The 25,667-nt window shown below is 48.4% G+C and overlaps 1 protein-coding gene across 7 annotated transcripts in view; it reads right to left on the bottom strand.

Annotated features, from left to right (window-relative positions):
* TTLL5 (tubulin tyrosine ligase like 5) overlaps positions 1–25,667 on the bottom strand; it is a 272,493-nt gene that overhangs the window by 209,418 nt on the left and 37,408 nt on the right. For all 7 annotated transcript variants that reach the window (XM_075531002.1, XM_075531000.1, XM_075530999.1 and 4 more), the window contains exons 8-12: positions 21,522–21,591; positions 19,726–19,810; positions 3,973–4,074; positions 890–981; positions 132–239 (exon numbers count right to left, since the gene is read on the bottom strand). In XM_075531002.1, the coding sequence (XP_075387117.1) occupies positions 132–239; positions 890–981; positions 3,973–4,074; positions 19,726–19,810; positions 21,522–21,591 (457 nt within the window). The remainder of the gene's footprint in view (positions 1–131; positions 240–889; positions 982–3,972; positions 4,075–19,725; positions 19,811–21,521; positions 21,592–25,667) is intronic.

The following is a 25,667-nucleotide window of genomic DNA, read 5'->3' on the forward strand; positions in this document are numbered from 1 at the left end:
AGACGGCCTGCGGCACGGGCATCGCTAGAGCATCCTTCAGCTTCTCTATCCCACAATCCCCGGCGATCGCCCAGAACTCTCTTGCCAGAAGAAAAGCCACAGCACACCTTCACCTTTCGGAGTCTCCTTACCGAAACAACTGCTGCGATGGGGCACAAAGGTTTTACAGGCCGTGGCGATCGCGAGCTCGGCCGAGATGATCGTCTTGATAATTAGCTCTTCCACGTGGGCCATCAGGGCTGCAAATAAGAAAGGAGAAATATTAACGTGCACGGATCGAAGTTATCACAACAAAGCACGTGTGCTAATTCAAAAGGGTCTCTAGGTCGCAGGCTTCGGCACATCAGTGACACAGTCAAGAATGGGGTGGCCTCCTCCGACCGAGGGCGGGCACTGGCTGGAAAGGAGCCTGGTATTCCTCCTTCCCTCATCACCCTCTCCTTCGTGGGCAGGGCCGGAGCCCTGGGGCACACGGCTCCCCGTCTGCCCACAGCTCAGCAGGGGCGTCCACAAACTCCACTACGCTCACTCTCTGCCTCAGTAACACAAGTGAGGGAGATTAGCTGGAAACTTGAACTCAGAGCCCACACGGAGGAAGGGAATTCGTTACCTAAGAAGTTGACAGGACATGAAGCAGCAAGTCAACACTCAGGAAGGATAACTTGACTAAGGATGGAAGGAAAGGGTTATTTCTTCCACACGAGAACTAAGAAAAGAAGTCGTCAGGGTCATGGAAAGCTGGCTTCGCATTTTGGAATTGGCAGGGGGAAAAAACAACAACCAGAACCTCTCGCAAGCCGACCAGAGTTAGAGACACGATCCCTGGAAGAAACAATGGTGACGGGACACAGAGAAGAGCTGTGAAAACAGGCCAGGGCCTGATACTCACCAGTTGTGTCTCTGCCTTCCTGCTTCAGATACCTCAGCATAGCGCTCATGCTCCACTTGTTCCCATAATCCTCCACTTCAGGATCATCACAACTAAAACAAACGAATGGATCAGGGTCACACCCAGGCCGCAGTCTGGAGTCAGAAACAGCATTCTGTAGCAACAGCCTTCCAGTCCTTTGATGTCTTTACAAAATACTCACTTGAGTGGCTTCCACCCACCCACTTTCTCCCGGTCCCTTTTGTCAGGTATCCCTGGTGCTTGCTTCTTCAGTGGAATGAAAGCACATATAACCTGCCGTATTGAGGAGGAGGGCAGGGGACAGGAACTTAAATTCTTCCTTAGTCCAACCATTATGCATCAGTCAAGAGTGGGAAAGAGAAAGGAGCTAGACCAGTGGTTCTCAACCTGTTGGTCTCAACCCCTTTGGGGGTCGAACGGCCCTTTCACAGGGGTCGCCCGATCCCTAACAGTAGCAAAATGACAGTGATGAAGTAGCAACAAAAATTATTTTATGGTTGGGGGTCACCACATGAGGAACTGTATGAAAGGGTCACAGCATTAGGAAGCTTGAGAACCACTGCTCTAGACAGACTTTGAAACACTAGGATAAACCGACAGGTAGAAATGTTTCGGGTACAAACCTAGCCTTGGAGGTCAATGTCACATGAGGCCACCAAACAACCTCTAAATGAGCTCATAATGCTGAAGAGCAAACTTGCGCAGTATGTTTTTTGTGTGTATGGAAAAATCTGATCTATTTTTATTGAAAGCAGCATAATTCAGGCATTTTACTTTCAATCAAAGATTTGTTTAAATATCTCCTTTACAGATGAGACTGAGACTTGGCACATTCCTCTTGGATTCCTCTCAGATTATAAGAGCGGTTTTATTTTGTATTTTGATGTAGTGATAGGTTCTTTTTTTTTCTTCTTTAAACTGGGCTGCTATGTTGTTTGTTTTTTAATCGTTTTATTAGGGGCTCATATAACTCTTATCACAATCCATGCATACATCAATTGTGTAAAGCACATTTTTACATTTATTGGCCTCATCATTCTCAAAACATTTGCTCCCCACTTAAGCCCCTGGCATCAGGTCCTCACTTTTTGATGAGCTACCCCGGCATGAAACTACTGTAGCATCTGAAGCTAGCTCCCCACTCTGGTGGTAGCCAAAGCTTGATTGAGCCGATACCTTCTGAGGAATCTCCAAAGGGAGCAAACACTAGAGTCACAACATAAAAGCAAGGCAGCAAGCAGAGTGGTCAATGAGGCCGACAGATGCCCACAAATGCTGGGGAGTCTTGCACTCTGCACCCTGTGTTCCGCAGCTGCCCCCTCATCCTCTAAGGCTTAGAGCAGTGGTTCTCAAACCGGTGGGTCACAACCCCTGTGGGGGTCAGGAGTCACCTAAGACCATATTTCTGATGGTCTTAGGTACCAAGACACCATTCTTCTGTCTGTCTGCAGGCGGGTCCGTCCACATACAGATACACCCCTAAGAGGTCACCGCAACATAAGGAACTGCATGAAAGGCTGGCGACATTCGGAGGGTGGAGAACCCCTGGCTTAGAGTCTGGCACCACTCAGTGCCCACCTTGCACGTCCACATCTGCTCCTCCTCCACCGGAAGGAAGGGAAGCCTCACGCGGCCATCCCAGGACCCTCAAGGAAGCCCGCCCAGCTTCGGAACGGCCCCACTGCCTCCAGAGGCCTTCCTCTCCTTGGACCTGCTAGGAACCTATTTTTAGGACTAAGTAAAAAGTAACTGTTTGGGTTTCTTTTTTTTAATTTTTCCATTTTCTGGCAAAACTGTTGGGATGAAAGAAAACAGCAGAGTAAAACCATTTCCACGCACTTGGGCGGTACTCCCTTTCCGACAAACCCTTTGCCAAAGTGGCCTCGGTTCGTTCTTTAATTTCCCCCCCTCCCCAACTTTTTTTTGTGCTGATCATGCAAATGTTTATTTTAGAACATTTGGAAAAAACATACAGAGAAGAAAAGTCACTCACTCGTGATCCCACCCACTACCGTTAAGCAGAGTTACCACGTTGGCACGAGCCTGCTGTTTTTGTGGGTTTTTTACTTTTTTCCCTCTCAGCATAACTAAAGGAGCCTGAGATCTGGGTGGGGCGCGGGAGGGGGGGGAGGCTTCTGAAAATTCATGGGAAAATGGGACTCAAAGATCAGGGAATTATTCCATGGGCTTTTTGAAGCCCCCCAATATAAGAAGCTCTGACAGCACAAGAGTCAAGCCCTTGGTTGCTAACAAGGTCATGTGGCTCAAGCCAGCCCTGGAGCGTCATGGCACAAGGAGCTGGCTCCCTCCTGTGAAGAGTGTGCCCTAGGAAACCGTCCCCGTCCGACAGTGGACCTGGCAGCAGCCAACAGCAGCAGCTAGAGTCAAGTAAAAGTCAAGCTGCTGCTGCTATTTGATGGCCAGCTGTTTCCACCCAGCCCTGTGTAGGGTTAAACAATTCTCCCCGACCCTGTGCACATATCCTTCATTATTGCTGACAGTGACGAGCCTAGAAATGGAACTAACAGGCGTAAGGGGACAAAATCTTTCCGAGTGCTGAAAGGACCTTCTTTTTTTTTGACTTGTCAAAAAGCACCCTCTGTGCCTGTTTGTTACATCCCTAGCCCTAAGTTAAGTCAGGGTCCCTGGGGGCACCATGTCTAAAGGGCCTAGCCGACAGTTCAAATCCACCAGCAGCTCCGTCCAAGAAAGAAGTGGGAGCCTGCCTCGTGGGAAATGACAGCCCTGGAAATCCTATGGGACAGCTCGACTCAGGCCGACTGGAGAGCAAGGGGTTTGGTTCTGAGGGGCTTCAGTGAGTAATGGAAGCTCCTGGAGAGGACAGAACTTGTAGGGTCAATTCTGGTAGAGACAGGCAACAGCACAACTGGGCCAGCTGTGGCGAAGCAGATGGAGCTGTGCCTCAAAGCTCTGAGAAGTGATCAGGACAGCTTTCCATCAGTCATCGGAGATATTGGTCAAGACCTTGTCCCCTGTAAGCATTGGCTTTCCACCTCGACCCCAGCCACATCCAAGACTCCTGGGCCAGACGCGGCCCCTACCTGACATAGTCACCACTCTTCTTATTGACGCTGTAGTTGGTCAGGTGCATGAACTGGTTTCGAATGTTCTTGGCTCCTTGGTCATACCGCACAGTTGCAAACCTGAGGGGAAAAACAGACGTGAAGTGAAATGCAGGCTAGCGCTGGAGGTGGATGGGATAATGGGTGAGGGAGAGCCACTCTGCCATCCACCAGCTGCTGAGTGTCTACACAGTGCCAACCACCTCGTTAACCGTTCTGTCTGTAGAATGGCATCAGTGACCGCAACCCTATGGGGTAGGTGGTATTCTAATGTGAAAACTAAACTGTGATCACAAGAGACTACCTCGCCCCAAATCGCTCAGACTCCAAAACCCAAGCTCATCACCACTTTACGAGATGCTGCTTGTCTTAGGGAAACCTTAGAGCAGCGGTTCTCCACCTTCCCAATGCTGCGACCCTTTCAGACAGTTCCTCATGTGGTGGTGATCCCCAACTATCACATTAGTTTCGGTGCTACTCCATCACTGTCATTTTGCTACTGTGATGAACCGGGCGACCCCTGTGAAAGGGTCGTTCGACCGCCAAAGAGTCCCACAGGTTGAGAACGGCCGCCTCAGACCGACAGGAAGACTCGGACAACGGCAACAGTGGTCTTCATGGCTTGGAAAACTGCATGGTATGACTCAAAGGTGTCAGCTGGCCAACAAACATCGATTGGGTGTAATCAAAAACACTAAGCAAAAAGCATGAATGATCTTTAACATGTTTATACCACTGAACTGTATGGTACGTGATTTATGTCAATATACAACTTAGAAGTTTTTAAAAAGCCAGAATGTACAGCATAGCAATATAGATCGCTCAGGCCTCAGGGCCACATTGTAATTACAATGTAACCTCCTACCGTCCTTCCAGAAGGGGCGGTAAGGGCGGCACCAACAGCTGACAGACCCAGGTCTGCGGAAGACCATAAATCTGGGTGCCGTGCACAAGATCCCTCCCACACGGGAATCAAGGCGAAGGCAGAGAGTGGAGCCCGCTGAGAACACAGGACTGCAATCCAGAGACCTGCGTCTAAGGTATGCGTGCCTGTGTGATGTTCACCATCAGCCAAAAGACCGACCGCTCAAGACAAATGGTTATGGTACATATCAACCCGTTTACATACCGTAACCCCAACACCCTATGCTAACCCGTAACCCCAACACCCTATGCTAACCCGTAACCCTAACACCCTATGCTAACCCGTAACCCTAACACCCTATGCTAACCCGTAACCCCAACACCCTATGCTAACCCGTAACCCCAACACCCTATGCTAAAGTAGCAGTCCCAGGAGGCACCATTGAACGTGTAAAAACAAAACAAAAGCCCCTGCAGATCTACAGGTTATTTTCACACGATTTACAAATTATATATGCTGTTCAGACTCTGAAGTCAACATCTGTTTGTTTGTTTTTTTAAACCACATTAAAGGTCAGCAGTTAGAAAATGTCCTTTGCTATTTCTTCTCACCCTAGTTCCCCGTCAGAAACACACAAGAGCCAAGGAATGAAATGCGGGAGAAAACAACTAAAACAAACAGAGGCCGAGACAAAGGGATGTGGACCCAGAGAAAATGCTGAATAGACATGGATGGCCAAGAGCGAGAATATGATGAGCGGACATCTGCTTGCAGCAGTCACCATCTACCTCTGTCACCCCAGGGAGAGTAAGCCACCCCTCGACGCCCCAGTCTTCCTCAGGCCGACCCCCCTCAAGCAAGCCAAGGGCAGTCATTCTCTGAAGTCTTGTGAAATGCCAAGGGGGGCCCGTGCTGACCCCCCAGAGCAGCCTGTCTCGCCCAGACATTACCTCACAGTGACACGGCTCCTCTGTCCTCTCCTCAAAAGAAGAATGAGTTGCAGGGAGGAAAAGGTTCTGCTTCAGAGAAAACAGCTTTGCGTGTCTCCTAAGCACGAACACCTGATTTAATTTGTTCGACAACATGAAAAGACTGGCAAGAGCCTGGTGGTTCACTGCGGTCTGGTGCCCAACACATCTGTCATTTTTACACAATCCCTCCGCCGCCCCCACAGGCTACATGCAAAAAGGTGTCCTGAGTCATGTTGCTAGGTGCTGCTGAGTACGGGCTGGCTGACAGTGACCCGTGTGCCCGGTCCTGTGCCGTCCTCACAGCTCTGGCTCAGGCTGAGCCCACGGTGGCCGCCATCGGGGCAATCCATCCCATGGAGGGCCGTTCCTCATTGTTGCCCATCCTCTACTTGATCCATCCTGATGTCCTTTCCCAGGGACCGGCCTCTCCTGGTAACGTATCCCAAGTCTGGTCGTCCTCCCTTCTAAGTCACGTTCCGACTGTGCTTTCCCACAGACTGATCTGCTTGTTCTCCTGGTGGCCCAGGGCACTTTCAAAGTCCTTTCAGAGGTATCCGGCCCTTTGCAGTCTTTGCTGTTCATTGTCCAGCTGGTACACGCATCCAAGGCGACTGAAAATACCGCGGGTGGGTCAGGCACACCTCAGTCTGCAGAGGGGCATCCTGGCTCTTGACACTTCAAATCGATCATCAGGCTCATTTGTGGGGAACAGGTTTCAGCAGAGCTTCCCGGCTAAGAACACACTAGAAAGAAGATCTAGGAGTCATCTGCCTTTTCCTCAGGACCCTTATACTCTGAACCCCAGCAATGGGGTTCTGGTAGGTAAAGGAGAGGGTCCTAAGGGGCTTCTACAAAGTACGGAGTGTAAATTAAACGACCAAACAAAAACCAAGCTCCACGGGAAGTTCTCCAGAGGGAAAGCAAGATTGCTGTCCTCTTGATTTTACGTAGTCCAGTAGGCGCAGAGAAGCTGAGGAGGAAAGGACAGGAGTCATCGTCTTTTTTTCTTTTAATATCCAAACCCTGGGAGGGCCAGTGTGCCTCACGAAAATCCGCATTGGAAGACCAGATTATTCACCTGATCACTCCTTTCCATCAGCATCTTCTTGGTGTCTAGACCCGACGTCCCTCTAGTTCCAGACAAGGCTCTATGAGCAATTTACTCATAAGGTTTTCTGTTTTGTTTTACATTCTACTCACTTGCGCATCATTCAGAAAGCAGATCTTCCTTCCTGCAGCCCAGTGCCAGCCAAGGGCCACGTAAGGAAGGTGGTGGATGGCATAGAAAGGGAACCATAAGCAGCTGGGACCTGCACTAAAGTGGGCATCCGAGCAGGGCCGGGGCCTGCCTCCACAGGGGTCAAAGCCCATGCAAGGACACCTGTCAGAATTAAGTCTCCGGCTGGTCCATCTTTAGCAACCGGAGGACAGAGTCAGGCAGTGACTAAGTAGCCAGGGCACCAGCTGACAGCTGATGTGACAATCACTAGAGCCAGGTGCCTGAGGTCTGGAATGTGTGGATCTGAGGAATGGGGGATGTGTGAAGGTGGGGGGGGGGGGAGAATCTGCTCCAGAGGGAGAAACTTAGAAGTAGGTGACTGTCCCATGACACTCAGCCAATGAGGAACTGGGGGAGGGGTTGCCAACTAGGGGATAAAATGTTTGTGGAGAAGCTGTGAGGGGTGCCCCCACCCAATCTGTCTTCAGGGCTTGGGCACTCAATTTTGCAGAAATCAACCCACAAGGGCCTCACTCTGGCCTATGGATTTCTGGAGCGTTCACTCGTTGGTCAGGCTGCGGTCCGTCACCTGGGATTAGGAGGTCCGCCCCACTTCTCTCTACACGGATCAGTGGTTTACACTGACCCACCAGTTACTGAAGGGTTGAGCCCAGTCTTCAGTATGGAGTATGACCCAATGAAAACATATCAATGAACTCACTGCCATCGAGCGGATGCCAACTCATAGGGGCCCTCTAGGGCGGGTGAATGTGTGAATGAGTTTGTAACTCTTTACAGGAGTAAAAAACCCTGAAGACTCCTCACACCTGGGCCACTAGGTGATGTCCTGTTACACGGAGCCAAGGCTGCAGTGGTCAGGGATTTTGTCTCGCTTGGATCCACAACCAAGGCTCATGGAAGCAGCAGTCAAGAGATCAAAAGATGAGTCACAGTAGGTAGATCTGCTGCACAAGACCTCTTTAGAGGATTGAAGAGCAAGGATGTTAATTGGAGGACTCAAATGTGCCTGACCCAAGCCATGGAATTTTCCACTACCTCATCTGCAGTGAAAGTTGTCCACTGAATAAAGAAAACTGAAAAAGCATCGATATTTGCCTTGTGGTACTGGAGAGGTAAACCGGCAGTGCCATGTACTGCTAAAGGACAAACAGCTCTGTCTTGGAAGAGGTATGGCCAGAGTGCTCCTTGGAGGCAAGGGTGGCCAAGATTTTGTCTTAAGTACTTTGGACATGTTGTCAGGAGAGAGCAGGCCCTAGAGGCGGACAGCATGCTCGGTTAACGTGCCAGGGCAGCAAAGGAGTGGAGGGGCCTCAGCGACATGGACTGACACGGTGGCTGCAACACTGGGCTCGGGCACACGAACCCTTGTGAGAAGGGCACAGAATCCTGCAGGGCTTTGTTCTGTTGTGCATGGTGTCACTATGGGTCAGAATCAACTCGATGGTACCTAACAAGCCAGTTACCTAGAGGAACCAACACAATGTCCATGATCTCAAAATCATGCCTCACCTGCCTGCCTGGGACAGTTCCTGTAGGGATTGAAAAATTAGCTGCACACATGAAAATTGAGTCAAGAAATCCCCTAAAATAAGGGTAGTCATTTACAAAACGATGTAACACTACAGAAAAAAAAAAATGAAATAAGTGAAAAGTTTTTAACATGATGCATAATCTCAACTCTCTCTCTCTCTCTCTGATCTGTGTTTGTACCTGCAGATTACATAGAAAGAGATTAGGTGGGAAAGCTTAAAAACGCTAGTGAGCTGGCTAATCTGGCTGGAAGATCATTAGTGATTATTTTTGTAATTTCTAAACGTTTGTATTAGGTATGATAACTTTATCATTAGAAAAGTAAAAGTTACTTATAGACTAATTTGAGTTTAATGTAAACATAGGTAAGGATATTGCACAATAGATGGCGAACTATATTGAGTCTTTGGAAATTGTCAATTGAAAACCTGAAGGAGCCCTGAGCCCACAACACCAAAACCAGCCACTGGGGGCGGGCATCCGAGCAGCGGGAGGAGCAGAACAATGAAGTCCCAAGGGAATGCCAGGCATGGCACCCCATCAACTCCACTGGAAAGAAATCCTAAAGGACAACAAACAGACCTTGAACTATTGAAAAAAAAAAAAAGCCAAAAAACCCTGGAGGAAAAACTACAAGTTTATTACAGGGGGGGAAATAGTAGCTAAACTTCTCCCTATTGAAATCAAAGGAGACAAATATGGAAAAGAATAAGCTCTAGTAAACATTGTAGCTTTAAGCTAGAATTGGAGGCACTGACATGAACTCCTCCTCTCAACACTGATACACATGTGTATGTACCCACGGAAGTCAGTATTGCTATGAGGATCCCCGTCTCTCTGTGCATGGACTGATCGCCACAAACTGTGTGGGGGCCTGGCTCTTGATACATGGCTGGCAGTAGACAAGTTCTCTCAGAAATATGAAAAGTGTCTTGGTCTCCTTCGGGCATCTTCAAACGAGAAGGACACGTTGCCTAACACGGGGAACGACTCTGAGGCCAAGGCTGACATCAACCTTCTGAGCGAATCCCCAGCACACAGCTCCCGGAACCGTGGAAGTTCTGCAAGTGAGGTAATGAGAATGCTCGCGCACATACACCATCCCTCTTGGGTGGGTTCAGCACTCTCAGGAAGGTTGGGAAGTCCTCAAAGATGAACCGAGTGAGGAAGATGTCCAGCTCCCACGATGAACTGTGGATGAAGCTCAGACACTGGTGGCAGAGGCAGCTTGGTGGATGCCAAAAGCATTGTGCACAGATCAGCGAGCCCAAAGAGCTGATTGTTCCATCCGTCTTTTAAGCCAGATCAAAGCTGATGAAGACTACTTTATGGGACGAATCATAACCAGGAAAGAGTCTTGGATTTACTAATATAATCTGGAGAATACAGTCGCATTAAAAAAAGGGGAGGGGGGCTTCCAAGGGATCTGCTGGGCTAGTTAAATTCAAGGCAGAAAGGTCAACTCAGAAGGTTATGGTGACTCCACAGGCTAGGGAACTCCAAAGGAGTAATCTTGGAGGATTTTCTCAAAGGACAAAATGTAAGCATGGGCTCAGGAGGAAGTTTCGAGAATGGCTAGTAAAAGAGCAGGAAAGCTGCACAGAGAAGTGTCTCCACTGCACTGTCCCGGCTCATGCTTTTCAGGGCAGCCAGGGCTTCCAAGGAGACCTTGATTGGGAAACCTTATCCCATTTGCCCCAAACCCTCATCTTACCCTTGCGTGTGGTCATTCCCTGGGCAGAAGGTAAAAGGAATACAATTTAAGTTCTTCCTTCAAGAATGTAAAAACTGCCACTTTTGACAGTTTCCCCTATGGGAAAGTGCAGAGATGGAGACAGGGCCTTCAGACGTGTACAGACCTAGCACAGTCAAGAAACAATAGCTTCACATGTTGATATGTTTATTTAGTAAGGGTTTTTCTACTCTGTTGTTGCAAGATTTTGACTTACCCTCATATGGACAATGTATAAGTACATTTCCCAGGTCAGCCCACTGCAAAGACCTGAGGGTAGTAGTGTCCCCAAAGCGAGAATACATCCAGCATCGAGACCCTGGTCTCTAAACAGCACTCCACGAAAGGCAAAAGCAGCCAGCGCTCCTTGGAGAAACGGTTGCTTCCAGCAAGAACAGGATGGACCCGACACATCTTGTGACAGAAAATAAGTCCTGGAGAGAACAACATGGCTGGCCCCACTATAAGAAATGATGCCAATCAGTGACTAAGGGCGATACAGGAGACAGCACCGGAGACAGTGTGGGAATTGCACCTGACCTGATCCCACCACACCAAGGCAAAGCACTGGGGGAGTGCAGCAGAACAGCAAGGGAATGGAGTGGCAAGGTCCCCAGGGAATGCTGAAAGTGGACTTTGGGGCCAGGGCGTGGTGCCCCAACAGACTGGACTGGAAAACACTCCTAAGGGCCAGCAAACGATCCCTGAACTAACTACAAGCTTTTCTCTTGTGAAGTGTTTTGTTTTGTTCTTTGTCAGTGGTTTGTTTTTGTTGTCTGGTTGTATACTGTTGCTTTGCTTTCCTCTGTTTTGTTTTCGTGCATGTTAGTGTCTCCACAGGTCTGTCTGAACAGGACAGGCCGGATGAACTATCTGGAGGAAAAACAACGGGACCGACAGTTCTGGGGGGACTTGGGGGGGGTTAGGAAGTGGTGTTAACAAACACAGGGACAAGGGAACATGGGACCCAAAATGGTAGAGAGGGGGGAGTGGCAGGCCTGGTGGGGAATGATCAAGGCTAAGGTTGAATAGAGAAGAGGTATACTCTAGCCCAGGTGGCGACGAAGCATGGTAGTAGGGCAGGAGGAAGGTCAAGGGAGATGGAGGAAAGAGCTAGGAGTCAAAGGGCATTTATGGAGGTCTAGACAAAGACATGCACATGCAAATATATATAGGAGGATGGGGAAATAGATCTATGTGTCTATATCTATAGGTTTAGTATTAAGGTGGTGGAAGGACCTTGGGCCTCTACTCAAACACTCCCTCAATGCATGAATACTTTCTTTTATTAAATTGGAACTCTATGATGCTCACTCTCCCGACACAACTGCTGGAGCCAAAGTGGGTGAACAAGTAAATGTGGTGAAGAAAGCTGATGGTGCCCGGCTATCAAAAGAGATAGTGACTGGGGTCTTAAAGGCTTGAAGATAAACAAGCGGCCTTCTAGCTCAGAAGCAACAAAGTCCACATGGAAGAACACACCAGCCTGTGTGATTGAGTGGTCCCGAAGGGATCAGTTATCAGGCATCAAAGAACAAAAAAATCATATCATTGACTGCACACCTCCATGATAGGATCGCTGAAGACAACTGGGTACATAAGCAAATGTGGTGAAGAAAGCTGATGGTGCCCGGCTATCAAAAGAGATAGTGGCTGGGGTCTTAAAGGCTTGGAGGTGAACAAGCGGCCATCTAGCTCAGAAGCAAAAAAGCCCACATGGAAGAAGCACACCGGCCAGTACGATCACGAGGTGCCAAGGGACCAGGTATAAGGCATCATGCAAAAAAAAAAAAGATATATGTGTGTATGTATATATATATGTGTGTGTATATATATATATATATCATATTGAATGAAGGGGGAAGTGCAGAGTGGAGACCCAGAGCCCAAGTGTCGGCCAATGGAGATCCCCTCATAGAGGGGTTTAGGAGAGGAGATGGTTAATTAGGGTGCGAGGTAGTACCGATGAAGAACACAGCTTTCCCCCAGATCCTGGATGCTTCCTCCCCCCAACTACCATGATCTGAATTCTACCTTGCAGGCCTGGATAGGGCAGAGGTTGTACACTGGTACATATGAGGGCTGGAGGTACAGGGAATCCAGGGTGGATGATACCTTCAGGACCAAGGGTGTGAGGGACGATGCTGGGAGAGTGGAGGGTGAGTGGGTTGGAAAGGGGGAACTGATTACAAGGATCCACATGTGACCTCTTCCCTGGGAGAGGGACAGCAGAGAAGGGGGGGAAGGGAGACTCCGGATAGGGCAAGATATGACAAAATAACGATGTATAAATTACCAAGGGGACATGAGGGAGGGAAGGGAAAAAAAAAAAAAGAGGACCTGATGCAAAGGGCTTTAAAAAAAAGTTCTCAAAGACTGAGGGGGATGTGTCAAAAGAACACAAGGGCCATTTTAAAGGGGCTGCCATTGGCCACACCTGGAACAATCTGAACATCCAAATAAATCAGGAGAGCAAAGTATTATAAACCCATCAAATAAAAATGGAATTCATGAGTCCACGTTGATATAAACAAACAAAGGAATAAACAAAGAGCGAGAAGAGAAGGCTCTTTAATGGAAGTAAAAAGAATGACTGAAGGAGAAAATCATCTGTTGGCAGCCATCGGGGTAACAACTCATGCAGGCAAGACCGACCAGTGGACGTGAACGGTACTCGGTGAGATGAAGAGCGAGGCTTTACATGGCCTCAGAGGATCGCCTCCTAAGATGCTTATAAATTAATACCAGGAAGACAAAGTAACTGTAGCGTGGAGGAGTCTGGCAGACACCCTAAGCAGATACAGACAAAACACAATGAGAACACAGTATCACTTCTGGGGTATTCTGGCCAAACAAGACTAGCTTGGGTCTGGTCATGAGAAAACACTGGATCAACCTAAATAGAAAGAGATTCTACAAAAATGACGAGCCTGTCCCACTGGACATCCCCTGACAGAGGGGTCTCGGGGAGGAGACGAGCCAGTCAGGGTGCGATACAGCAACGATGAAGCATACAACTTTCCTCTAGTTCCTAAATGCTTCCTCCCCCACTACCCCCTACTATCATGATTCCAATTCTATCTTGCAAGTCTGGCTAGACCAGAGGATGTACACTGGTACAGATAGGAACTGGAAACATAGGGATTCCAGGGTGGATGATCCCTTCAGGACCAGGGGTGTGAGTGGAGATACTGGGAGGGTAAAGGAAGGGTGGGTTGGAAAGGGGGAACCGATTACAAGGATCTATGTTACCTCCTCCCTGGGGGGTGGACAACAGAAAAGTGGGTGAAGGGAGACATTGGACAGGGCAAGATATGACAAAATAATAATTTATAAATTAACAAGGATTCATGAGGGAGGGGGGAGGGGGAAGGAGGAGGGAGGGGGGAAAAATGAGGACCTGATGCCAGGGTCTTAGGTGGAGAGCAAATGTTTTGAAAATGATGAGGGCAATGAATGTACAAATGTGCTTTACACAATTGATGTATGTATGGATTGTGTTAAGAGTTGTATGAGTCCCTAAAAAACAATTTAAAAAAAGAAATGACGAGTCTGTCATCTAAAAACGTCATAGAAGTCAAGGAACGCCTTAAAGGGTGCTTCCAAACTGAAAGCGACGGAAAAGACACCCATCTGAACATGGCATCTGATCCTGGACAGAGCATTTCTGCCAAAAAGAACATTATTAGGGCAATTAGCAAAACTTGGGTGAAATCTCTATGCAAACGGTAAAAGCGATTCTTACAGATTTTCTGAGTTTAAAAGGGTTTCTTCGAGATGAAATCTAAATTTTAAAATTTTTAGTTTCACCAAAAATTAGAGCCCCCCCCCCTTCGTTTCCCTTAAAAAAGAAGACCTGACCCCATCCCCACGCATCAATAGCTCGCTGTCAGTGAGAAGGGAATGACCCTTTGGGGAGGACACACGCATACACACTGTCTCGTCCCAGCTGGCCGCCAGTCACCAGGTGCCTGTCCTGGAGAGCATGGCAGTCTGAGGGCCTCAATTTCAACCATCGCTTATCATCCAATTTCATTCCGTTTAGGTCGGAAAGTGTCAACACGGCTCCTTGATTAACAACAAAACAAAGGAGACCATCTCCAAAGGGAGACCGGGACCCAGTGTGCAACACACTTGCCCGGAAGCAGAATGCAGAATAGAACTGCAGAGTGCCGGGCTCGCGGGTCAGAATGTCACGGCGGTGGTGAGGGTTGGCCCCCTGTCAATTGGAGACCCTGGGCACACTGGTGAGCCAGGGGTGGCATGCCTCGGCTTTCTTTGCTTCTTTTAAACCGCACTGTAAACAAAGATGGAGTGTCTTTATTCTGACCGAAATGCCTAAGCCAAAAGCTCCATTTCCTTTCTTATCTCTGAATGCTCCTCCGTGAGAATCAAGGCGATGGGAATACTTTGTCTAACATCTCTAGATCGTCTGTGTGGACAGATTTCAGTGAGTCATCGTCAATTCTGACTCACAGTGACTCCACAGAGGGAGCAGAACCTCTTCATGGGGTTTCCAAGGCTGTGCATCTTTGTGGGGGCAGACAGCCTCATCTTTCTCCCAGAAGCCACTGGTGGCCTACGGTGAATCCACTGCACCACCTGGGCTCCTGGGAAGCCCGGAAGAGGCACCCCAAGAAAGCTGACCGCGGCTGCAACGGAGCTACTGGCTGCAGAATCTATCGGCATGGAGTCCAATGGGAAGGAGAGTACAGAGGAAGCAGGATTTTTTTAAATTAAACTCTCTTCCTCCCAATTCCACCTTGACCTTTTCTCCTTAAGACAATGTAGTGGTAGTCATAGGTGATCTAGCTGCAGGGCAGCTGAGCCCCGCTTTGGGTGGTAACACCACATGTCCAGAGAGAAGCCAGCAGCTGGGAGAAGACCCCGCCTGGCCTGTGGCTCTGGGCTCCCATCCAGGCAGGGGTAGCCACTCTGGGTCAGAGAAGTGGGAGGAAGAGCGAGCACCATGGGCAGCCTTGGCAGAAGCCACTGGGCTTCATCCGGGCCTGACCCAGAAAAAATTTTTAAAAGCTTATGGAAGAGAACAAGAGGCCCTAGCGCTCTCTGATGTGCCGTCAACCAGCTGCAGCCCGGGAGTGCCAAGGGGCGGCAGGGACTCACAGCGCCCAGCGGAGCCGTCTGGGAGGGGATTACCAGCCTGATCCTCAGGCTGCAGAGCCAGAAATGACTCAAGCTTCACAAACAGCCAGGGCCTGCCAGAAAGGGTGACAATGAGTCCTGGAGAGGGCTGTCTCCCCCTCCTCGCTGTCCCCCCCCCAACACCGCCCCCCCCTAGCTGCTGCGGTGGATTTTGGACAGTGTGCAGTCTGTGAGGTAATCGGAATTCCTTGGCAACCAGCAAGTACCTGAATTCTTTCAAAACCACAGGAATCCAGCGGAGAAAAGGTAAATATCCCTGCGGAGCCAGTGTTAATTAGCAAGGAAAGCTACTGAAGGAGGGGTTGGGGGAGGGAGAAGGGGGGAGGTCATGGGCAGGACCCCATCCAGGCGCAAGTTAGCTGGGGGGTGGGGGGAGAAGGGCTCTGCTGAAGACGCCCTTGGCTGGGCTGCTGGACTTGGACTTGCTCCCACCCCTCGTCTCCCACCTCCACGTGGTGGTGGTGGTGGTGGTGGTATTGGGGGTGGGGTGGCCTCCCAACTCCCAGCTCCCAGGCATTTGCTTACTTGCTTCCCCCACAAGTTGCTACATTTCTTTTGGGCTGTGACAACACATTTGGTTTTCAACTCGCCTCACTGGACCCCCCTTCTTTTACTCTGTTTCAGTGAAAATTTGGCTAAGAGCTTCATCTCAAAAAATGGCCTTGTCAAATCGCTCAGACCAAATGTTGGAACCACCTAACTGTAAAATCCAGGACAAAGTCTTTCTGGATTCCTCTGACAGGAAAACAGAATCTATCCCGCCTGGCTCGGTGGCCAGCAACACCGGCTCTGGGCATGGAGTGCCCCCTGCTGGTGCACAGCAGCATGGTGCCCCTGGGCGCCGCGCCCCTCTCCACTCCATCGAGAGGGTCTCGCCCTGGAGACCACTGAGCTTCAACGTCTCCGAGTTTACTGAGAAAGGGAAACAGTTTTCTCCATCCGATGTTAATAAGTCAGGACCATGAAAAAGACAAAATGTGAGAGAAATGAACAAGTCTTGGTTGTTGTATTTTTTCTTCCAAAAGCTTGAGAAACGTAGAAAATGGGCATCAAACTCTTATTTCACAAACTGTCTTGTGACACTGACTGAACCATCCCATCATCACCGACCATTCACTGGAGGCCCCAAACAGAAGCGACAGCGCATTCTATGGAGGACCTTTCCTATGTGCCGATGGAAAGTGGCTTCATCTGCTCCCAGGGTGCCTCTTTAGGAAAGATGCCGGCCTTCCCAGTTAAGCCCACGTGACCCTACAAAGACTAGGCACTGTGGCTCTGGAGGGGCTGCCATGGAAATGCCATGACACAGACAGTGGGTTCTGCGGACAAAGCCGCGAGGGAATGTCAGGGGCCACAGCGAAGGAAGCTATGGTCTGTGGGCACCCGAAGTCACTACAGAGAACAGGGTGCCTTCTCTGGGGCCTGGATTGTTCTACTCTCACCTACCAGCCTTTTGGCCTGTTCTTTCTGGTGGGCCTCACGCAACCCAAACCCACTCGTCACAATCATGCAAGGACAGAGGAGCATGCCCCAGCATGTGTGTGTCCAAGGCGGTGGCTCTTTCCAGAGGCAGACTGCCGAGGCGCCCTCCGCCACAAAAGGAGATAGGTTTTTCTAAGAGGGGTTTTTTTTGTTTTTGTTTTTTCAGTTCAATCCACTCTCAGGTCTTTTTCAAAACTGTTTCTCAAGTTACTTGGGAGCAGACCATCCATTACTATATTATTGTTTAACACTAAGTCTCTGCTAGAGAGAAGAGTTAATTCAGGGGACCCTGACTTCCACCACACACCCAGTAGCCAAAAGCAGTCACCTATCTGAAGTGAATCATTTCATAACTTTAGCATTGTTTTCATTACATGCTCTGTGCCCCTGAGGTCTTACAACTGGGCCAAATTTGACCAGTGGGGAGGGCTATAAAGACTGTGGGTGAAATAGTTCAGAATGCTGTAGGAAGCACACTGGCACGGTCACTTGAGCAACCCTGAACATAACTTTGATATCTCTTCCCTATTCAGGAAGCACAATTTCCAGCAGGGTGCAACCTACTTCCCGCCTGGTGCAGGAGAAAAACTGAGGTGAGGTGAGCAGAGGGAAAAAGGCAGGGAAGGCCTGATACCCAAGAGGGTAAGCTCGCTCACTCACTGATGCCGGCTCACAGCCACCTGCTAGGGTGGTGCAGCACCGGCCCATGTGGGTTTCCGAGTCTGTAACTCTTGACAGGAGTAGAAAGCCTCGTCTTTCTTCCATGGAGCAGCTGGTTGTTCTGAACTGCTGACCCTGTGGCTAACAGTTCCCATGTGTCACCACTGTGCCAGGGCGCCTAAGAGCAGCTCAGACATTCACACTCACTGCCGTCGAGCAGGCCCACAGGACAGGGTAGAACCGCCCCCTGTGGGGGTCTGAGGCTGCAATCTTCACAGGACCAGAACGCCTTATCTTTCTCCGGAGGAGCAAGCAGCGGCTGGGGGTGTTGAACTGCTAGCCTTGCTGGTTGCTGCCCAACTAGTAACCACTACACCACCAGGGTTCCTAGTGAGAGCAGCTGGAAGTCTCGAATTCCCACGACCTCACACACCTGAGCAGAAATACTTTCTTTGAGGGAACGTGGGGACCAGGCTATGACGACTCGCGTGTTTCCACAAACACAACAGAAGAAAATGCCTTGCCAATGAAAAACCCTGATGGATCACGTCATCAGTTTGTGCTTGAACGCCTGGTCCAGTCCTTAATCCAACAGCAGGAAAATACTCTCCCTTCACAGCTTTTCAGGGACAAAAGGCCCAAAACTAGAGGCTTCGTCCAGTACCCTCGAGCCCTCCAGTGCTCCTGCACAGTGAGGACAGTGACGGGCTTCCACGTGCTGTCACTGCCACCTAGAGGGCATGCGAGGACATGGTTCGACCAACTGGAATCTTCATGAGGCCTCTCCTGCTTCTAGTCATAGCACAAAGCCCAAAAACTAAAAACGCAGGAAACTCGAGTATAGGAAATAAATGAAAGAGGATTCTAAAATAACCATCAGCGTTGTCAAAAATGCAATCACATGTGTGAAAAGGACTTTCCCACCTTCTTCAAAGTGCATTTTCTCAACACAGAAACAGCCAGATCACGATTTCGTGTGTAGTAACTACAGACCTATCTGGGAGACGGGACGGGTTCGCTTCCAGACCACTGCAATGCTGTAACTATCACAATTAAACAGGTCACAGTTTTGTTTTGTTTTTTGCCTCCCAGTGCACATGAAAGTTGTTTACATCATGCTGTAGTCTTTTCAGTGGGCATTATAAAAAACGTTTGAACGATGGAGATAATTACCACATTTGACTCAGAGTTGCCACAAACCTTCAATTTGCTTTCTGTTGTTGCTGTTTTTCAAAAGACTCATGGAGTGCCCACCCCTAATAGCAGTGCTCCCAAACATCAGAGCAAGCACCGCCTGCAGCAAGTGCTGGTCAGTGTGCAGTCCGGGTCCAGGGCAAGTGCAATGGGCCACGCAGCACTCGCTGCCTCGGATGCTGGGCTGGGAGAGAAAGTGCGCTTGTTCCTCTGAGCCTGGTGAGCTCCAAGCAGGGGAATCACCAAACACGCCACAAGTCACCTGCCAGCATCGTGCAGGGAAAGCGCAGGGCAAAGTGACCGGTAAAACAGAAGTCCATGTGTTCATGGGGAGAATGGAACAAGTGCAGCAGGGTGGTGTGAGCAGGCCAGACAAATTAGTGTCTTTAGGGAAACATCGAACTAACGTGTTGTCAGGAAGTCTTATTACCTCAATCCCGACTACACACCCGATGGGAAGTACATCGCTTTCGGGTTGGAACAAAGCTGCAGCAATGCCCTTCAACAGGCGAGGGCATGAAGCAGTCCGAGCCTTCCGCTTCACCATCTCGGGAAAAGGGACTTCAAGTCCAGTCACCTACTGAAGCCTTGGCTCCCTCAAGTTCAACAACTCATCAACTAGAAGGACGTTTTGAGCATCAGAGAAAAGCCTGGTTTAAAACAGATATACACACAGGGAACTTTATTTCCTTTCTAGAGTCACTTCATGGAAACCCATGTGGGTCCCTGCAGGGGAATGTGTGTCTGGAGAGTAGTCGGAATGACTCTGACATCAAAAGCCCATCCGGACCCGGCCACGTCTCCTGAGTTGAACACAGCAGGAAGAGATGGCCCAATCTGAAGAAACTCTTCAATGGACTCACCCTGCCCCACCCACCCAAAGAAAGCCTCTCACCTGGCCAATCCTTCTTCATAGAGGTAGATGATAAGAGGGTCATAGGAAGTCACAAGCACATAGAGACGCACGTCAAACTTGAAATCTAGAAAAAAAGTTTGGATTCACAGGAAAAATTAGGTGTATTCGTTTTTTGTCACAGACTAAACAGGATACTGTAGCATTACTGATTATGAAAGAAAGGGCTTTCCACTCCCCATGGAACACACGATGCTCAGACAACCGTGCCTTCAGCGAAGAAATCATCACTGTACCCCTAACATCTCTCCATAGACACAGTATGACTATTCTGTACAAATCATATATAGAGAGAAAGCTCAACCCAAAACAAACCAAACTCACTGCCAGGGTCGATGGCGCCTCAGCGACCTGACAGGGCCGAGTAGCACTGGCCTGTGAGTTTCTGAGACTGTAACTCTTTCTGGGAGTAGAAAGCCCCATCTTTCTCCCATGAGGCAGGGGGTGGTTTCTAATTGCTGACCTTGCAGTTAGCACACCAATGCATAACCACTATGCCACCATGGCTCCTGGAAAGATTAACAGTACAATTATGCATGCTTTATAAAGAAAGGTAGTAATCGTAAATTATATAGGAGTATACAGTATAAAAATTGGTCTAGTTTTATATATACTAAAAAAAAAATCACTGGCATCCAGTTGGTTTTGACTCACGGTGACCCTATCGGACAGGGAAATCTGCCCCTGTGGGTGTCCAAGACTGGCCTCAAACTGCTGAGGACCGCTGCCGTTAGCAGCCAACTCAGTAACTACTAGGTTACCACGACTCCCCTTCCGTAGTACGCTCTGGGGTCCTGCGGGAAAATCCATTGTCCACAAACTCCTGAAGCCCCTCTTGTTTACTAAGGACCCCTGGTGGCACAGTGGGCTATGCCTCAGGCGGCTCACCACAAAGACAGCAGTTCAAACCACCGGCTGCTCCGTGGAAGACAGGCTTTCTACTCCCATAAAGAGGGAGTCTTGGAAACCCAAAGGGGCAGTTCTACCTTGTCCTACAAGGTCATGATGAGTCAGAAAATACTCAATGGCAGTAGATTGTTGAGTTTTTATTTATGGTTAGTTAACGTATAAAGCTCTTTCTCCTCTATTACTTCATTTCTTCTTTGAAATATCTTTAAAGGCAGGTGAGTTAGTTTATTGTGCCAACCTGGCCGATAAACACATGTGGGGTTAATTGAAGGGCGGAGGGATAAATGGCTCAGTAACCTCGCCTTTCTAGTTCTCAGGTCTCTTGCTTTGTGATGGTCAGACCAGGGTGCAGCTGCCTTAGCCAGTTCCCTGCTTCAGCTGGCAAGGCTCTCTTCCTGTAAGACATCCCCAAGGAGAAGCCGCATGGACCTACCCCGATGCAGCCCTGGGTGCTGGAGCAGCTGTGTGGAGACCCCTGCCAGCACTGAGATGCTTACGCATTCACTGACTCGGCTTTCCTCCTCCAGTCGGCATCATTGTGTCCGTTTTGTGAGATAGAGGAGGACTTTGTGGATTGGTGTCGGACATATGGGTTAATGTTGGACTTGTGGGCTTGGGTAGCACTGGGTTGGGATGTTTTCTTGATGTGCACTTAACCTTTAAATAAAACTCTCTCTTATACATGAGTTTCTGTGGATTTGTTTCTCTAAAGTACCCAGACTAATACAGCGGGTAAAACAGCAGCTTGTTTCTTGGGCCATAGTAGCCAATAAAGCTTAATAAAGACAGACAAGAAATAGTGATGAAGATGTTTGTTACAACTGTAGCAGGATCTAGGCCAGAGCAGTCAAGGCCGAATAGCAACTCACCATCTATGAGCAGGGGGTTGTTAATGTAACGGGAGACCAGGATGTTCTCTTCCAGGGAAATCTGGTTTGGCTATTAAGTAAAGAAAGAGAAAAAGGAGTGGAAATGAAGAAAGGAATCCGCACTTACAAGAACAGAGGACATTCTTTACCTTTTGGAAAATGCTAGGAAAAAATGTCTTCCCACTTAACCTACATGGTCAATTGGCCATAACATAAATAACATACCATTCCCATAAGCATGTGGGTATCCAATTAAGATGGAAGAAAAATTTATATATGGAATATCTTAGGCCGGGTGCTCCAGTGGTGCAATCGGTTAGCACACGGTACTTATATATGGAATATGTTTTTAAATTAAGGGATTAAAACACTTTAAAATTGTGATTTAGGTGAAAGTTGACGAAATGGATCATCAGCTTTGCAGGCAACAATTTAAACAATTTTGTTTTACGCAACCCACTGCACTCGCCACAATGTATCAGCTTTACATGTAACAATTTACACATGCTTTGTTTTAAGGAATCCATTGCTATCCCCTCACTTAGCTCACATCCCTAGTGTTTCCTATTTCTACCCCTCTTCCTGGGACAATGCTGCCCTTTTCCATCTGAAATGGTTGATTATTTGAGCACAGGGTCAGTTCACTCCAAATCTGAGAGGAGACTAAGGGTCATAATGTAGGAGGACCCACCAGTCTCTAGCTGACCAACAAACCTAGTCTCTATGATTCGGAGTTCTGCTCCACATTTCTCTCCCACTGTATCCAGAATCTTCTGATGAGCAGCTGGAGTGAAAGCCAGGCACCATCTCGTTGTTCTGGTTTCCTGATGATAGAGACTGAAGTCTGCATGGCCCGTTAATCTCTGGGACCAAGTGTTTCCATGTATCTTCCCCTTGCACCACTTCTCCAGGAGGAGACCGACAGATGCATCTTCAATGGCTGCTCACAAGCTTTGAAGACCCCCTTTGCTACTCAACAAAGTCGATGTAAAACACTGTGAACTATGTTACACTAATTGAACAACCAGTACCTCTTAAATAATAGGGTCTAAACAGCTTTAAAGATTTAAATACATGATATGAGCTAGGGGTCAAGAAACTAGGTGCTAACGTAGATAGTCGAGTATAAGCTGATCCAAATAGCAGCTAAGGCATCTAATTTTACCACAAAAACGGCAATAAAAATGTGCTGAAAAACTCGGCTTATACACAAGTATATACGATACTTAAAAAATATATTTTAAAATTTGTGTTCTCCCACGTGTAAAGTATGACAGAAACTTTTAAATACCACTATCATTTTTAAATGAAGGCCCTCATCAAGTGGCTTAGTGAGCATTAGAGAACTTTCCACAATGGATGCTAGCTAGCATTTCCCCAGTAAAGTGGGATGGACAATTCACTAAACTCAGTCAAGGGTGCCTAGTGAGTCACTATGTGCAAAGACTGAACAAGATTTATGTAGATTTTTTGGGGGGTGTTTTTCAATGAAAATAAGCTGCTTGGACAATAAGCAATGAGTAATGTTAGACAAGGGGACCCTGGGGGTGTATAATGTTTATACATTGGGCTGCAAACTTCAAGGTCAGCAGTTTGAAACAACTAGTCGCTCCAAGGGAGAAAGATGAGGTTTTCTACTCCTGTAAAGAGCTACAGTCTTGGAACCCCAAAGGGGCAGTTCTACCCTATCCTACAGGGTTGCTATGAGTTGGGATCGACTAGATGGCAGTGAGTTTATTAGACAATGCATAGGCACTAAGGCTGTAATAGTCAACAACAACAAACAATGGGAACAAGCCTTCCTCTAACAGAGCTTAACCCTCAGCAGTCCCTGCCCTCAAAGGATTTACTTAGGGAGAGGGACAGCAAAGGATGCTATTTACAAAAGGACCAAGCAGTAAAACGTCAGGTTTCTAACTGAAAGCACAGACCAGCCAGTGGGCTTGGTATGGAAGTTAATGTCGCAAGTTCTCATCTCAAGCACTTGGTGGGAAGGAAAGGCGCCAACGTCAGTGGGGGGAGAGATGGCAGACAGCATGCATAAAGAGCTTAGGCAGAATCACTGACTTGAGACTAGAAGACCCAACTAGGGAGGACTTCACTGGCCAAGAGACTAGAAGCCCTAGCAAGAAGAGTGCAGGTTGAACACGGTAGGAAGAAGCAGCAAGCTACTGTGGAGGCATGAGTAAGTGCAAAGCAAGATTGAAATATCCGAATATTCTAACTAGAACAACTTTATGTGAGCATAGATTGACATGGGGACATCAGCCAAAAGCTGCCACAATCCATGGGAGCCAAAAAACTCCAGACAGGAAGTGGCAATGATCATAATGGCTACAGCAGCAGGAACAGAAATAACTGCTAACGTTTGCAGAAGTGTTCGCTCGTAGAATTTAATAAACGTAGTGAGCATTTATTGTGTGCCAAGTGCTTCACAAATAGTATTTTATTTAATCCAGACTCAGTCCCATGAGATAGACACATCAGCATGCACATTTAACAGATGAGGAAAGATGCAGAGAGGGTTAGCAACCGGCTCAAAGTTACAAAGCCAATGCACATGATAGAGCTAAAACACTACCCATAGCTCTCTTGAATATTTTGACCTAAAATAACTCACTCAATTTCCACAGTCTTTGGTTGTCATATTGCATCTGTCACCTCCACTGCTGCTAAATCAAAGCCAAATCCACAGCATGGACTCTATTATGGTTCAGAACAACCCAATGTAGTGTTTCCGGGGCTGTAAATCTTCACAGGAGCCAGACGGTCCCATCTTTCTCCCAAACAGAGGCTGGTGAGTTTGCACTGGCGAGCGACCCTGTGGCTAGCAACTACAGTTGTTCATAAAAACATGAATAATTCTGTGGCTCCTAACATTAAACACAGCCACGAGGAGCGGGCCCGTCAGCGGCAGGAGGATGACCTGTCCCTCTGGTTGCCCATGTGCTATCTCGATGCCCATCCCCATGCATCCTGTGGCCACGCTAACGTCAGTACAGGTCCCCACCCTAATCAGCTCCATCACCCACATCATCTTTCTCCTGACCCCCGCCGGGTCTTGAGCACTTTCTCACAGAGACCATCTCCGTGTGGAGCCAGCATGGTGTGTAAGAGCTGATGCAATCAGGGCAGGCAGGAAGCAGCAGGCTGTGGGCCAAACCTAAAATTACATGTGTGGCTTTTTGTACGGAGTAACATCTAACAGACTACGGTAGCTCCGGGACCCCCAGCTGTCCTTCACACCGTGAGTGCACTAGTGGACTTCACTCCAGGGTGAATCTAAGGCCCACCCCTCGTCCCCCTCCTCTCATGCTGCCCCTTATTCAGAGACCGGGAAGAGCTGAACTTTCCGGGGCTCCCATTGCTATCTGCACTAGGAATGAAGCTGTAGGCTCACAGAGAGAAGGGCGGTCTGAGCATGGTCTCATTGATATGCCCACGAGCAACTAATGTAGGGGTTCTTTCAACAATCCCAACCCACTCAAGTTAACAAAGTACACTAAAGGAGAAATACTGATATGTTGGAAGTTGAAAGCGTATGGTCAACTTTTCTCAGAGGATCTGCTAAGTGATCAGGTAGAATGCTACAGTGGTTTAAAGTGTGTGCTCTGAAAAAGTTGTATGCTACATATATTTATAAGGACAAAATAAAGAGTAATGGTTGAGGCTGTTTATGTACAACCAAATACCTCCTGGGGTTTAGGTCCCTCGCTTGGAGATTCAGAACCGTGAGTTCATGGGGAATCCCAACTAACCGGCCTAATAATGTGTTTAGTGTTTCCGTTCCACCTTCTAATTGGACGCACAAAGCTTTGGGTCTTCAAAGCTTGCAAGAGGCCATCCAAGGTATAACACTTGCTGTCTCTCTGCTGGAGCAACAGAAGAAGGGGGAGAGTCAGGAGCAGGAGAAGGAAGTGAAATCAATGTGCGGCCCATTGCCTCGGACAATGGCCTCCTCGGCCATGGGATCCAAAGCACTGGCTGGTAACCAGCTACTCTGATGGAACATTTTGCCCAAAGATTCTACAGAAGAACCCCATCAAATGAGGGGGCTTGCAGAAAAGAATGTCACATTCTCATGGAATTCAGAGTTTCGAGAGCCATGGTGGCTAGAGGAACTCCTGAAACCGCAGCCATGCTCGA

The sequence above is a fragment of the Tenrec ecaudatus genome, chromosome 14, assembly GCF_050624435.1.
Source record: "Tenrec ecaudatus isolate mTenEca1 chromosome 14, mTenEca1.hap1, whole genome shotgun sequence".
Lineage (NCBI taxonomy): Eukaryota > Metazoa > Chordata > Mammalia > Afrosoricida > Tenrecidae > Tenrec > Tenrec ecaudatus.